The 14,806-nt window shown below is 52.6% G+C and overlaps 5 protein-coding genes across 5 annotated transcripts; 4 read left to right on the top strand and 1 right to left on the bottom strand.

The window, feature by feature from the left end:
• Positions 1–499: 499 nt before the first annotated feature.
• NCS57_01057300 (HPt domain-containing protein) lies at positions 500–1,112 on the top strand (the record flags this gene model as incomplete). Its single annotated transcript, XM_053060315.1, has 3 exons — positions 500–523; positions 582–739; positions 848–1,112. 3 exons carry the CDS (start codon positions 500–502, stop codon positions 1,110–1,112), a joined length of 447 nt encoding a protein of 148 aa, XP_052910709.1.
• Positions 1,113–2,352: 1,240 nt separating this feature from the next.
• Positions 2,353–3,081, top strand: NCS57_01057200 (AKAP7-NLS domain-containing protein; the record flags this gene model as incomplete). The annotated part of the gene is made up of 1 exon (XM_053060314.1): positions 2,353–3,081. The coding sequence occupies one exon, from the start codon at positions 2,353–2,355 to the stop codon at positions 3,079–3,081; it is 729 nt and encodes a 242-aa protein (XP_052910708.1).
• A 698-nt stretch (positions 3,082–3,779) lies between these two features.
• NCS57_01057100 (uncharacterized protein) lies at positions 3,780–5,292 on the top strand (the record flags this gene model as incomplete). The annotated part of the gene is made up of 3 exons (XM_053060313.1): positions 3,780–4,524; positions 4,576–4,785; positions 4,835–5,292. 3 exons carry the CDS (start codon positions 3,780–3,782, stop codon positions 5,290–5,292), a joined length of 1,413 nt encoding a protein of 470 aa, XP_052910707.1.
• Positions 5,293–6,710: 1,418 nt separating this feature from the next.
• Positions 6,711–7,658, top strand: NCS57_01057000 (uncharacterized protein; the record flags this gene model as incomplete). Its single annotated transcript, XM_053060312.1, has 1 exon — positions 6,711–7,658. The coding sequence occupies exon 1, from the start codon at positions 6,867–6,869 to the stop codon at positions 7,656–7,658; it is 792 nt and encodes a 263-aa protein (XP_052910706.1). The 5' UTR covers positions 6,711–6,866.
• Positions 7,659–9,098: 1,440 nt separating this feature from the next.
• On the bottom strand, positions 9,099–14,175 carry NCS57_01056900 (PA14 domain-containing protein; the record flags this gene model as incomplete). The annotated part of the gene is made up of 6 exons (XM_053060311.1): positions 9,099–11,011; positions 11,064–11,131; positions 11,568–13,006; positions 13,059–13,731; positions 13,791–14,040; positions 14,091–14,175. The coding sequence occupies 6 exons, from the start codon at positions 14,173–14,175 to the stop codon at positions 9,099–9,101; spliced, it is 4,428 nt and encodes a 1,475-aa protein (XP_052910705.1).
• Positions 14,176–14,806: the final 631 nt, after the last annotated feature.

The following is a 14,806-nucleotide window of genomic DNA, read 5'->3' as shown; positions in this document are numbered from 1 at the left end:
CGAGGGTTGCCATCACTTCTCTCCACAGACTTCATACACCTTGCTCATCACGCAGCTCTTCCACCCGAGCTCAAGGTCCACGATCTGCACCAGGTACACACAACTCTCTGAATAGTCTTAAACGACTCGTCCGTGATGGCTTGCTGCCGCCCTGACAGCAAGCGTCACTTCCGCGCCATTTGAAACCCCCCCGCCAGCCACTCAAATGTTGTTCAGCGCAGCCAAGCCGTCCCAACTCGGTCTTGAGCGCCGCCGACTCTCACCATCTTCTTCCTTTCAACTGGCTCCAACCCGGACCCCGGCTGTCTCATTTGCACCACTCTTTTGTTCTTGTTGTCGGCTCCTCTGACCTTCATCCCAGGTCTCTCCCTCTCCACCCGTGGATCGTTATCCTCCGCCGGCCCCACGCTGTTGTTCCGGAGCTTCTAGCACGGTTTCTCTCCATTCACGTCAATATACCCCTCCGTCATAGGAAAACATAGAGATACCCGCCAACAATATGTCACCAGCTGAGGATAATAAGGTATGTGGACTCTGTTCCAAGATTGAGTCCCAGCGTAGTCCCTGACAAGCCAATACAGCTCAACGAGGGCTCTGACCTCGGTGACGGTGTTGACATGATTACCTTTAGCCAGATTCTTGAGATGGACGATCCCGATGACCATGATTTCAGTTCATCTATTGTCTTCGGCTTCTTTGAGCAGGCCGAAGAGACGTTCACTCAGATCGACGAAGCTTTGTGAGTTTCAATCACCATTTGCTAGGCTTTCGGCTTGCACATGGTTGACACCCATGCTTGTACGCGCGGGGCCATGGCTAACCACTTGCCTTCCGGTGTTGCCAACAGGGAGAAGAGAGACCTTGACAACCTGTCTTCCCTGGGTCACTTCCTGAAGGGCTCATCGGCGACGCTAGGACTCGTCAAGGTTAGAGACGGCTGTGAAAAGATTCAACGATACGGAAAGCATGAGAACGTTGACGGAACCCCCGAACCCGACGAACAGATTTGCCTCGCGGGCATCCAGGCGGCCTTTGATGCAGTCAAGAAGGATTACGCCGAGGTCGAGAAAGCTTTAAGAAAATATTACGAGGGGCTCGAGAAGAATGACTAAAGCAGCAGCATTTTCACATGGAGATGCTGGAAAGAGACGAGTGGCATTCGCGAGATTAGTATCGGGGCAGCAACTGGTTCAGGACGCAACGTTCCACCCAAGAACCTCTGCCCATGCCTTTGGAGCGGACGATTTCGATTCGAAAAACGGCTCGTCGTGTTGAAGAGCAAGGGGAAGAAAAGGTTGAGGGTGATTTGAGGCAGATACCCCTGCCATTGAAAAGGCTTGAGACTCGGCGTGGCAGACCAAGTCAAGGAAGGATAAGGAGAGGCATTGCACAGACGGCGCAGAAAAGGGCCAGGGTGCCCCGCGATGAATTGAACAACTATTTCAGAAGATATACCTGTGACAGATGGCAATGGCCTTGTACGTAGCAGAGTCTTCACTCAGCCCCTTTTTGGACCGGTCATGACAAGATTGATGTTGGATAACTACTTGTCAGTATCATGATCGTGGTCTTTTTCCAGCGTTACTGCTGGGGGTCATAAGAACGTGGCTGGCCGTCTTGTATGAGCTGGGCTCAGGATGATGATATCGACTGTTCACAGTTATTAACAGACATGAAGATGGCAGCCCATGAATTCAGAAGTCTCTGGATAGGGACCCTGTTGCTGAACGGCGTCAAAGCCCGCCCAGGCTCAAGCAATTGTGGGGTAGGCTCCCTGGCAGCTTACCACCGGTGGACAAATTGGGTCAGCCTTTCACAACACCAAGACCTGACATCATCCCAACGGTCAGCGTGACAATAACCGACACCGGGTACGGCGTGTGCGACTATTGAGCTCCGTTGTACAGCATAAAATACGTGGAAGGTACGTCGATATATATTTCTAGTGTCTCCAATGACGATTGTCCCGTGAAGAGTTTTGGCTTGCGCAACCACATGTCGGTTACATCAAACGATACTCCAGGTCTACTATCGAGGGGGTAGATGCTTTCAGTTTTCCATTGTTTGATGCGGATTTTTTTTTTTCTTTTTTCATTCTCTCTTATTTACTTAACGTGATTCTAAGCTAAACAGAACCCTTGGATATTTGAGGCTAACATATGTAGGCAGACAAACCCGGACTAGACTCTCACAACTAGAGGCTCGATCTGTCTCTTTCATCTTACCCTCGCTTTCATCCAGAGTACTGGGTATACAAACTTCGTTCAAGGCTAACAAGTCCGTTCCCTGAGTCCTCGGGAAGCCTTCAGCTGAAGGAACAAAACGCCACTCATTTGATCGAGCCGTTTAACAATGCCGCCTAAGCCAGTCAGGGCAGCCCCAACACACTTTGTGTGTATACCCCTGGCAAGTCCGCAACTGTCCAGGAGCTTGGCTGCGTTCAAAGCGGATGTCACCAGTCCCATGAGTTTTGGGGTGCCGCCGGATGCGGTCCGTCCTCTAGGCACGATGCATTTGACCCTGGGTGTCATGAGCTTGAGGGATGATAGCATCGAACAAGCTACAGAGGTCTTGAAAAGCCTGCGACTACGAGAAATGCTTTCCAATGTCAGGAACGCCCTTCTTCAAAGTAAAGCTGTCCAGATGGGTCTTGCTTCTGCAGAGAATAGCTCGACTGCTGGAGAGGGACCGCTTTCTGTAACACTCCAAGGTTTACACGCTATGCAAACACCAGCCAAGACTTCCGTCCTATACGCACCCCCCGTTGATACGGATGGAATACTCTACAGGTTCTGCGAGCAGATAAAGAACACGTTTCAGGAGGCCGGACTCATGGCCGAGGAGAACCGTCCACTGCTGCTCCACGCAACTGTCATCAACACCATCTACGTCAAGAATGGGCGGGGACGGCGACGCGAGAAGCTGACGATTGACGCGCAGGACATGATCAGTCGGTACGATGACTACGTCTGGATGGAGAATATGCCTCTCGAAAAGGTGACGCTGTGCCGGATGGGCGCAAAGAAGATTGAGGGGACGGATGACGAGGCGTACGAGGTCGAAGCCGAGGTCGAGTTTTAAGCTGTAGCCTGGCGGCTCGAGAGGCACATACGAGATTGGATTTATCAGCATCTAGCCACGGTGGTGTTGAAGACACATGAGCCTTTTGATTTTTCATTTCGTTACGATTTCCATATCACGGGAGCCTAGTTGTGGTTGCGCGTAATATTGGCCGCAGCAAGGCAGCAAGAAATTGATCTGATATCGATTGGTCGATATTTTGATCGAAAGTGAGCTCAATTAAATGCTAACCCTTTGGAAGCAATAGCCTCTTGACTTGAATAATGCGCATAAACCTTTTCAACGTTGCAATGGATCACAAATTCAACCATGAGAGCGGGAGATAGGCCGGCGGGAACGCTTACATGCCCCGCCACGGCCGCTAAAACCCCCGGGGTTCCGGGGGCCTTCAGTGGGCAGCGGCCTTGAGCTTGTCGTCCGACGGATGGAGGTTACGTGATGATTTGACTACGCTTCAGCTCCTCCAGGCACCGACTCAACAGCGGACGTCATCAACGGCGCATCCCCGTCAACGTCTCATAACCCCTGGATTGTTTTACCCTTCATACAATCGTTTCCACTACGTGTACTTGACGACTGCAACCATGCGGAACCAGCTTCGCCTGGCCTCCGACTCAGCCACCAGAACGACTTGACGATCCTCCAGCCGCCCGTCATAAGCCTAGTCATCCCCTCCGCAGCTCCGCCTCCTCACGACCATGAACACCTCTGAGAAACGCCGTCCTGGGCCCGGCAACTCCTCCGCCCACACCCTGCGAACCGGCGTATCGAATCCCAACCGAAACAGCATGCCCGCCCTCCCCCCACGAGCCGCCATGGCAGCAAACACCGTCTCGAGCCCTGAAGAGACCATCGAGGGCGGTGCGCCGCTGACGGAACGCAAAGAGAAGGATGCCACTGCTACGAGGAGCGGTAGTATCAAGGACAAAGACCGCGAGAAAGAGCGCAAGGAGCGAAGGGAGAAGCGGGAGAAGAAAGAAAGAGAGCGTGAGCTCGAGGCCGCCATCAAGGAAAAGGACGAAAAGATTGCATACTTGGAAAATGAAATGGGCATAATGGAGCGCGAGTTCCACCGCGAGCTGGATAAGCTCAGCCAGAACGAGAGCGAGACGGCCACCTTCTGGCAGGCCAAGCACAGTGCGCTCAACCAACAGTTCCTGCGGACCGACACGGAGCTGCGGCTGCTGCGCGCCGAGGTCGAGGTGAGGGAGGGCGAGCGGGAAGAGCTCCGCGAGGGGTGGGAGGTTCTGCGCCGGGAGCTCAAGGAGCGGGATAATGAGATTCGGGGGTTGAGGGGACAAGTGAGAGGGTTGAAGGAGTGGGTGAGCAACAGCACACGGACAGATGGACAAACGTGCGATGAGGTTTTTGGGGATGGGATGGCGAGGTTGGGGAATGGCCTGCAGAATTGGGTCATTGTTAACTTTCGCAAGGCCAAGATAAGTGAGTGACGTTTACTGTTGCTGGTATGAATGGTTTGCTGATTCCTAGCAGAGCTGGACGAGCTGGACGAGGCGACGCTGGCCGAGATTAACGACCTCGTGCCCATGTACGAAGATCTGGCATCAACAGCCAAGGTGCACCTCTTGCAGTCCATCGTATCGAGGATCTTGGTCGAGATGGTGTTTGACGCTTACTTTGTTGGTCTCTCGAGTGAACAGACTCAGCAGTTTCGACAGATGGAGAAGATGCTATACTCATACGGTTCGTCTTCCCCAGCATCCCGGAGCTCAATGCTTACTTGTTCATGTAGCATCTTCCGATGAAGCTATTAACCAATGGCGCTCATCAACTCTTGCCTTGCTTCGTCGAGATTCGACAGCTCTTGACGAGTCGATTTCATCACTTACTGAAGCTGTACTCGCCCGAATCACACGCCTTCTAGATGCTCTATGTGGCACATCGCCATCTGAAGCGCGTGATAGCGGACTTCGTGTCCTTGTAAACAACTCTATTGAGCTCGCACGCCTACTCGTGGTCCAAAAAGCGGTACTTCGCGTGCATATGCCGGCGGTACTACCTCACCAACGGGTCATGTTTGAACCCGAGACGATGGAGGACCTAGGCGGCGAGGATGAAGAGGCATTGACAGAGAGAGAGATTTGCTGCGTTGCATTCCCCGGCGTGATCAAGCACGGCGACGAGAATGGCGGACACCTACAGTTCCGGAATATCATTGTCAAGGCGAGGGTGCTGTGTAGCCCTGAGTAGGACATCATGTTGGATCACATGAGCTCCTCATCGGCTGCTTTACTTTGAAGGCTGATGCCTCCTGTTATGGAGAAACTGGATACAGCTTCCATCAGGACGGATGAGTTCCTGAGATGGATTTACTTATACCCCAGATGTTGTGATCTAGAGTCACAACTGATATGTAGATTATCAAGAGTTGGATACAGATGATATCCACGAACTACAAAGCTTGGCCTGAGACATGGCTCGAATTGGCCATTTGCATCATCACATAGCTACAGAACAAGATTACGACACCATATCATGACCGTATGAGATTCAATTGGTCTAGCCCTGAATATCCTCCATCAAAAGAGCTCTCCCATTGTACCACCGCACCGTTCGGCATGTCCGTCTACCGTTGCACAGGCACCTTCTCTGTCGGGCAATGGATTGACATTGCATTTGCATCCGTCAGAGCTCATGTCCCGTCGCCACCATAGGGCTGAGGACGGCGCCCTGTTCCCCACAATATCCCATGCAACAACGGCCAGCGCAGCATTCCCTCTTTTGCATTCACGGCCGGGGGAGATGGCTCTTGTTGGAAAAGATGTATCTGCTGTAGCCTGCTTGGCGGGTGGAGGACTCGGAGCCGAGGGTGCAGTGGAAGTGGGATGGGTATCGCAGTGCGAGTATTCGTCTGTACCTCGGAGGACAAAGAAACTCTTGATTCAAGGCCGGCTTTGACATCGTGTCTATTCTCTGGCCATGAACGAGTCTAGCTCTATTCGTCGATTAGCATCCTTCACAACCAACTCATCCAACTCAAATGTACAAACCTCGTCAAAAAACGGGAGCCATCTGACAACCACCCCACGTCAACAGAGCAGGGTCATTCCACACCAAGCCCCGATATTGGCAGAAGCATCTGATCCTTGACCACGTCTGTCCGTGACCCCATTTTGAGCCTCAACCCTCTCACTTTTCGGGGTCTCTTCGACTCCCCCGCTCGGTATCCTTGCCCCCCCTTAGACGCCAGAAGAAGCTTCGTGTAGTGTCCTTGTGACGCATCCCTCCATACTGTCCGGGCGAGCGACGTTTCGTTAGCTACATTGACACCAACGAGTTGGGGATGGTGACACACGCCGCATATTCTTTCTCAGTAGAGGTATCATCCTCCGTAATCGTTCACCCGAACTATCTTCATGCACGTCGTTGACCCTTGTCTTTCACTGCATTCGCTGTCATTTTTGGTGTGTCGCCGTTCACCGTTTTTGGGGGCCGGCGGCCGACGGTTCGTCAAGACGGAGCTGTCAAATGTTTTCGTCGAGGGATGGTTTTCGTAATAGGCCTTGTTGGTGCTGACGCTCGGCATTGTTAGCAGCAGAGGGGGGATAAGTAGATTGACTTTCCCATTCTCATCCCGCTTGCTTCTTTTTCCCAACCCCTTCGTGGTCTGGAGAGCCAAAATATCGTCGTTGTCTTGTTGGTATCGCAGCTGGTCTGCTTCACTCGGGTACCGCTTCCGTGTGCCTGCACTTGCTGTCATTCATCATCGTGAGACGAACGACATACCTCGAATTCTTGTTGTTGCCCCTTTTCTTCTCTCCAACATGGTTGCTTCTGACCTCTGCGCCGATGTGAATGACTTCCTCGGTGAATTCAACGCCCACAAGGGCATGCAACTCACACGAGATGCCTTCCCTGCCGTCCCCGCAAGCCATTATCCTCCTAGTCTGATGCTCTCGGATCAAGCCACTGCCATATCCTCTCCCCGCAGCTTCAACAGGTCCACCAGGAGCAATTCAACGTACATGTCGTCTTGCTTCCAAACCAACACCTCCACCTCCACTGCCCCTCCCCCTCACGGTCCTCCTCCACCACATCGCCAACGTCCATCCCTACCCACGGCGTCTCTCCTCGTCTGCGAGTTCGTTGGCTTCCAAGCATGTGACGCCCTCTTTGACCCTGACGATGAGGAGAGCTGGATCTCACATATTGTCGGCCACCACCTGAACAACATCCTTCCCCGGGTCAGCATGTGCTGGTTCTGCAACGACGTACCGCGCTTCAAGGCCGTTTCGAAGAGTCGTGAGGATCGCGAGATGTGCTTTCGGGAGCGCATGAGCCATATCGCTCGGCATTTTCGTAATGGCTGTTCGAGGGAGCAGATGCGGCCTGACTTTTTCTTTCTCGATCATGTTCATCAACACGGGTTGATCTCTGAGGATGTGTTCCAGTGGGCAAAGAGGTTTCATGAGGTTCCGCAGATTCCAAATCTCTATCCTGCCGGTTGGCGACCAGGTCAACAGGAAGAGGTTGTGGTTCAAGCCGAGGTCGGTCGTTCGCATCGTCGTCATCATCGGTCCGGTCGAGATCGTGGTCCGCAGGGATATTACCGGTAGCCTTCTCGATGTCTCTTATACGTTTCACGTCAAGGGTTCGTCGTCGAACCGGGGCCGATGCCCACTTATTCTCCGTCCGGTGGAGTTCCGTCTCGGCCGGGCTTCGGTCTCGGAACCGGGGGTCGGTCCCGGCAACTCATCACGTTATGGCTTTCAATCAAGGATGCATGGTTCTCGATTACGTTTCATCATTTCATCGATTCGTCGCGTTCATCCTGGGGTTTCCCGTGATCTGGGTGGCATTTCATTCGGTCGAGGGGATCTACCAAGGTTAGTGCCCGGTAATCCGGGATACATGGAGAGAGCATAGGAAGGGCAGAATGATTCATGGTATCATCCAAAGATTATGTCAAACGGTGAAGGTTTCGGTTCAAGTATATCAGCGATATTTCATAACGAGTCTGGCTATTGGGTATGGACGGGGAGGCTCTCGGGGTGACGGAAGTCGCAGGCCTTGTTACGTTCGGTGGGGAAAAGGGAGGAAGAAGAAAGGACAAGAGAAAAGGAGAAGGACTAGGCAGCAGTAAGAGAGGGCTGATGATTTCTTCCTTGGCCAGTCTTTGCTTATTTATTCGGCCGAGACGGAGGAACTGACACGGGGCTTGGGAATCATGCTGACTTAAACAGAGAAATGAAACACAACCAAAGAATGAAGACAGAGCTTGATTTTCTGAAACAGAAGAACATCTATCTTGTTTTATTATTTATATACGAAATTTCCCCTCTCCCAAGCGATCATGTGTCGTCACCGTTGTTCATAGGGCTACCCTCGCCTCATTCACGGGCTTACATGGACCGCTGCCCAAACAGAGCTTCGCCTCACTACCTAGCCCAACCACACAGACGGTTTTTCTTACCTTGGACCAATGCCATTCAAGGATCAAGGGTATTGGTTTCAGACGTCAAGCAGAAGCTCGACTCTTGACGTTGTCACGAGATGACTCAAAGCGGAGCATGGACGGCAAGCCGATTGGAGCCAGCGAATTAAACGAGTCATTGCGAGGGGTGAGTCACGCACTATGAGTGTTGATGCTATTTTTTGATAGTATACTTGGTATTTTTGAATCGTATTTTTCGTGGTGTTTTGGATGACGATGGGAGATTTGGTCCAATCATTCGGTGAGGGTTGACAGCCCTGCGAAAATGCAGTCGTGATGGGACTTTGATTCGCTTGGGTTGGTAGATTGGTGTTACAGTAGGGCTTGCCTATCACAGATGAGTTATCCTGGGGCGAAGAAACAAACACATCTTCTTCTTGTCTCAGTCACACATCCCTCCGTCTGCCCTGTCAAGTGACGTCTTTTGTCCACCCCAACTAGCTCTCTGACACATTCCACATGCACCTCACCAGTCACTGCTTGGTCTCAAATCCATGCATAATCTACAAACCGAGGGTATCCTAGTGTCCATATGCTACATAGTCATACATGTTGTACATGCTCATCGCCGAGGTCCATGCTTGCCCATCAGCCTCAATCTCTGTCTCCGCACCGGCCCAAATAGCGGCCGGTAATACACATGGGACGTCCTCTCCCCCCTTGGGTGATGTCCCAGCAGGGTCTTGTCGACGTTTCTGTACCGAACTTCATACTTGACCCACCGCTCCAGACCGGGAATATGGATGCCCAGCGACGGTAGCGCCAGTAGCGTCAACGTAGTTGTCACATGCTGCGAGTAGTGATCCCTCTCGCGTTCCACGCCGTACAGAGCCGGCAAGGAATATCGGATCTTGCCCGGCGCGTAGTGCTTCAGCAGCTTTTCAAGCCGAGCCCTCCGCATGGGGGGTAGCGCCTTACGGAAAGCCTTGGCATACTCTGCTCGGTAAGGCTGCACCAGGAATACAGGGCGATTGTTGTATCCAATCCGAACCCAGTAGCGGCCGTCAAACATCTTGGATCTCTTCCAGCCCATGATGCGGGACCCAGGGTTGGCCTCGGCAATCTCCTTGGCCTCCTCCTTGTCGAAGCGAACACGATGGTCCAGAACTCCGAACAGCTTCGCCATAGGTAGAGGTTGATTGGATGTGTAAGGAGCTCGAGAGAGGAACCACTTGACCGAGTTTCCTTGTGCTATCGGATCAAACAAGACACCGGACATGGCAAAGGCTTTTGGAGGAGATGAGCCCGGGTTGGGGGCCAGATCAGGGATAAGTCGATTCACGACGTTGTCGAGGTTGGCCAAAGGCGGCAAATGATACTCGGGAGTGACAAAGTCTATCAGCTTCCGAACTGCAATAGCCATGATGAGTCTCCGGTGCTCCTTTCGAAGCTCATTGTCTGGATTCAAGGAGCGCCTCTTGCGCCGTCCCTTGAAGGGGCGCGAGTTGGGAAACTGGATCAACAAGGTTCCCGCATTCGGATCGAAATCCTTGATGATGGCTTCTCGCACCAGATAGCGATGCGCTTCAGCTTCTTCAAACTTTGTCCTTCGCTTTGCCCGTTCGGCCAAGGCCAGGATGGCGGGCTTCTGCAGAGCTTTCGGGAGCTCATGATTCCGAACCAGGTATCTGATGGCATTCCGTGTCGTCAGAGTAGGGTCCTTGTTGGTCCGATCCTCGACCCAGGGGATCTTGTTTGCCTCGCAGGTGGCGATGAGCCTATCCTTGTCAAACTCAAGCAGCGGCCTGTAGATCATGACCCCGCCATCTTCGATCTCCAGAGGCTTGAGATAGGGCTCGTTAGGTTCCTTGTCCATAGGATTGTGCCCCGGATATCGGTCAACCAGTTCTGTTCCACCAAAGCGTTTGAGGCCGTTCCGTGGCTCGGCCATCTTCTCATCTCGAAAGATGGATCGCAGGCGCCTCATTTCCCGTATAGGCGGCTTAAAACTGAGAAAAGGGGACTCTTGGCGCTGGTCATCGATCAAACCGCTCTTGTACACGCCGTGCATGTCGTAACACTCGGGAATAGAGTTTGCCTCCCGTATCCCCTGCAGCCCTCGATATCCGTGTCCTCCTAGCAATCGCATTAGAACTGTTTCGTATTGGTCGTCTCGATGATGCGCAAAGAAGAGACTCGTAGCGCCTAAATAGTTGCAGTGGTTCCCGAGAGCGCGGTATCGATACGTTCGAGCTAGTCCCTCAAGGTTCGGGAGCTTGCGAGGATCGAGACCATTGCGTTTCTCCTCCTTCCAGGCGAGCGCCGTGACGGTGGTCTTGAGGTCGAGCTTCCTCAGCTCCTTTGCGACCTGTATAGCCTCTTCGGTGCTCTCATCGCGCAGTCTGTGGTCGATAACGACTGCAAGGGCGCCGTGGGCGGGATTGTCGGCGATCTTTGCGTGTCGGAAGATCTGAAGCATACGGGAAGTGAGAAAGGCCAGGGCCATGGAATCAACACCTCCACTGATGGCCAGGACTAACCCATGAATTAGTACAGTCACTCAATTAGACGCCGTAGAGCAACATACCTACGCGCTGAGGCCTGGCAGACCGGGCCGCGGGGAATCGCGGCCGGCATACGGCCTCGACGGCATCTCTAAACTCGGCGATGGAGATGGGCCGAGGGGCATGGTGAAAGACGCGAGCTGCCGTAGTCATTCCATTATATTCCTCGGGGGAGCTCTGGGCCGTGATTGGCCATTCGAGGAAGCAATAGGTTTGGACGGAGAGCGGGAAGATGAAGATGGTGGTTTAAAAAAAAGTGGTGATCTCGGGATTGGAGGTTGGCCTAGTTGGGTTTGCGAATTCCGGCGGGAGCTGCATAGTGGGGCCGCTGTAATGTTGGTGCTCATCCACTATCACCACAGTGGAAGCTATCATAACTTCTTCCTCTAACGCGTGGGCTTTCTCAAATCTATCTATTCACTAATGTCCTATATAACTACAGTTCTCATATGCCTTTCCACTCCAAAGAGGAAGCTACGTGAAAAAGGCTTGACAGCGGTGTAAATGCGCTGCTATTCCCAACCAACACCTCAAAGCTCCCGCTCTCCATCAGCCAAACACCCGACGTCTCGTCCCAGATACTCGTGGCATATTTGAGCGGGATAGTGATGTACGCCACCTTTGTCTCTCCAGCCGAAACAAATACCCTGGTGAATCCTTTCAGTTCTTTGATGGGCCGTGAAACCTTGGACTCGCTGATCCGCTTCACATAGGCCTGACAGGTCTCGCTGCCATCTACAGTAGAAGTATTGGTTACTGCGACTGAGATGTGTAACTGGCTGTCAAGACCGGATCCGTCCATGGTCAATGTCAGATGGTCTAACTCGAAGGAAGCATATGAGAGGCCGTGCCCAAACGGCCATTGAACGGGTCGCTTCGTCTTTTCATAGAAGCGGTAGCCAACGTGGATATCCTCGCTGTAGTAGCATCTTCCAGCCTCAGACCTGTAGCTGAGGAAAGCAGGCGTATCCTCGATATGCATTGGCCACGAAAGTGGTAACTTTCCAGATGGACTCGTTTTGCCTAGGAGAACATCGGCGATGCTGTGGCCGCTCTCGTTGCCGCCGTACCACGTCTGCAGCACAGCAGGAACCTCGTCCCATAGTCCTGAAACAGGAGTGCCGGATTGGATAACTACAACAACGTTTTCGTTGACGGCACATACTCTTGATATCAACTCGGCCTGTCGTCCAGGGAGTCCAAGTTCGGTACGATCTGAACCTTCCGACTCCCACTCGGGGCCTAAGCCAACGGATAACACGACTTGATCCACCGTCTTTGCCAACTCCACGGCCTTGTTGAGATCCCATCCTTGATCGACACATGGGGCACAGCCAATACGTACACCGCCAGCTCCAAAGACTGGTGCTCCGGCTTTGTTGAGGTTGGAGGTTGCAGCGCTACCGAAATCGACTCTAAGACGGTACACTTTGCCAGCCTCAAGTTTGGTGTAGCCGATCTCTTCCACGCTACCAGACCCAAAGAAGCTCTCTCCTCTAGTTTGCTTCTCTGCGTTGTCGATGATGAGTCTATCATCAAGGTATAGCTTCGCAGTGCCGGCAACTGTGAGGCCAAACGCATACGTCTCGGCTTGCTCAACCACAAAGTCGGCTTCAATGGCCGCAAAGAGAACGTTGTCGGGGGTAGCAGCATTGCGATAGTCGTATAGAACAATGTTTGTGTCATCAAGCTCGAACGTTTCCAGCGGGGTGTGCTTGTCCTCCCATGGTGGTGAGCTGTAGATGCTCATCAAGAAATGGCCGAGTTTCCCGCTCTTTGGACTCCGGACTAGATCCCCCAGGGCTGGCAACATGTTGTAGATTCGGCAGGCCTCGGCATATTGCACTGGCTCCTCTAACTGGGTGTTTAGTCCCTCGAGGATGGATACTGAGCGATAGGGACGGAGCGAAGCTGATCCTCCGCCGCAGAAGAAGGGCTTCTTTAGGTTGGGCCCAATGACTGCCACCTGCCTAGTTGTTAGTATGAAGCGAGGAATTATCAAAAGCTACCAGACTTACACTCTTGGAACTATCCAAAGGTAAAATGTTCCTATCATTCTTGAGAAGAACCATGCTTTCGGATCCCAACCTCCTCAAGACATCGCGGTCACTTGTAGAGTCGAGACAAATCTCGGGACCCGACTCTGGGATCCCCGCCTTTGAGCACCTCTCGATGAGCTTCAAGACAGAAGATGCCCGCTGGCTGATTGTCTCATTGCTTATCTTGCCCACACTCATAGCAGTCGACACCTTCTTGCCTCTCCACTCCGTTGGGCCTGGCATCTCGAGGTCTAAACCGGCATTGATGGCCTCAACAGTCGAGTACGTTCCGAACCAGTCGCTTAGGATGCACCCATCATAGTTCCACTCTCTTCGGACGATATCTTGGAGTATCTCGGAGTTTTCACACATGTGGAGGCCGTTGACCCTGTTGTACGCCGTCATGAGCGCCCAGGGGTTGGCATCCCGGATAGCCAGTTGAAAAGGGAGGAGATAGATTTCACGTAGCGCTCGTTGACTGATGCGGCAATCGACGAGAGTGCGCTCGTGTTCCATATCATTCGCCACAAAGTGCTTCAGAGATGATGCGATGCCACCCTTTTGGACGCTTGAGATTATGGCACCGGCCATGATCCCGCTCAGAAGGGGATCTTCAGAGAAGGACTCGAATCCTCGTCCGCCGAGAGGACTTCTACAATTGCAATTGGTCAGAAGCCCTTCGAGCATGAGTTATAGCCGTCGTTTACATACCTCTGGATGTTGACCGTTGGTCCCAGCCAGACATGAGCGCTCTTGGCATGACACTCGCGAGCTATCAGGTCTCCCGCCTCCTTCATTAGCTCTTTGTTCCACGTCGCACCCAAAGCTGTCCCACAAGGCAAACAGGCTGCAGGAACACTGTCAAAGAACTTGGTGCCCCGAACGCCATTTGGGCCATCCGACATGCGAAGCTTGGGGATGTTGAGGCGTGGGATGCTAGCCGTGTGCCAAAAGTCAATACCTGTTAGTCTGTTAGCGAGAACAAGAGTACAAATGCAGTAGGGATGTTACCCGATAGCAAGGCTATCTTCTCGCTAGTAGTCATGTCTTGGAGAAGTTTCTCCCGGGACGGTGTTGTAAAATGTAGGCTGCCCATAGTGTGACGTAGCGGAGGGTACAAATAGGGAAGTGTGTTAAGTTGTCAACGAGCCCTTGCCACAAGCTACCAGATAGTGCTCTCATCCACTAAGAAGTGCTCTTGTTTGCGTAAACTATGTAGTTCGAAGGCTCGAAGAAGGTGTAGTTGGTTCGGGCTAGTTCTGTCCGAAGCGGTGGGAGATGGAAGGGGGCGCATTTTATCGAAAGGATCTCCAGACCTTGTGACTTGAAAGCCAGGGAATCATGTCAAGGACCCCCCACAGGAACTTTAATCATTTGCCTCAAATCGTCACTCGTAACATTGGTAGTGTAACTCCTAGCATGGTGTTGCTTGCCGACGCTCCCCGAACAGAGATCCACCACGGTGCTAGGATCACGAAAGGCGATCTAAGAGCTCCTATTGGGCTGTCAGGGGTCAGTGAACGCTTGCCGACTCTCCCCGAGAAGTATGTTAGTTTAATCCTCTGTTTGCCGAGCCTTCTCGAACCAACTCACTAGGTTCTAGACCAACGCTCGAGCTTACAATACAGTATGATGCGAAAATCCAACCCGGGGGAGCTGGGGTAACGGCAGTGGAGCCCCCGCATGTATGTTGTAGATATAACAGACATTCTGCTGCACCTCCAGAC

Source organism: Fusarium keratoplasticum, chromosome 8 (genome assembly GCF_025433545.1).
Source record: "Fusarium keratoplasticum isolate Fu6.1 chromosome 8, whole genome shotgun sequence".
NCBI lineage: Eukaryota > Fungi > Ascomycota > Sordariomycetes > Hypocreales > Nectriaceae > Fusarium > Fusarium keratoplasticum.
The sequence above is the reverse complement of the archived record's forward strand: the minus strand, read 5'-3'. Positions and strand labels throughout refer to the sequence as shown.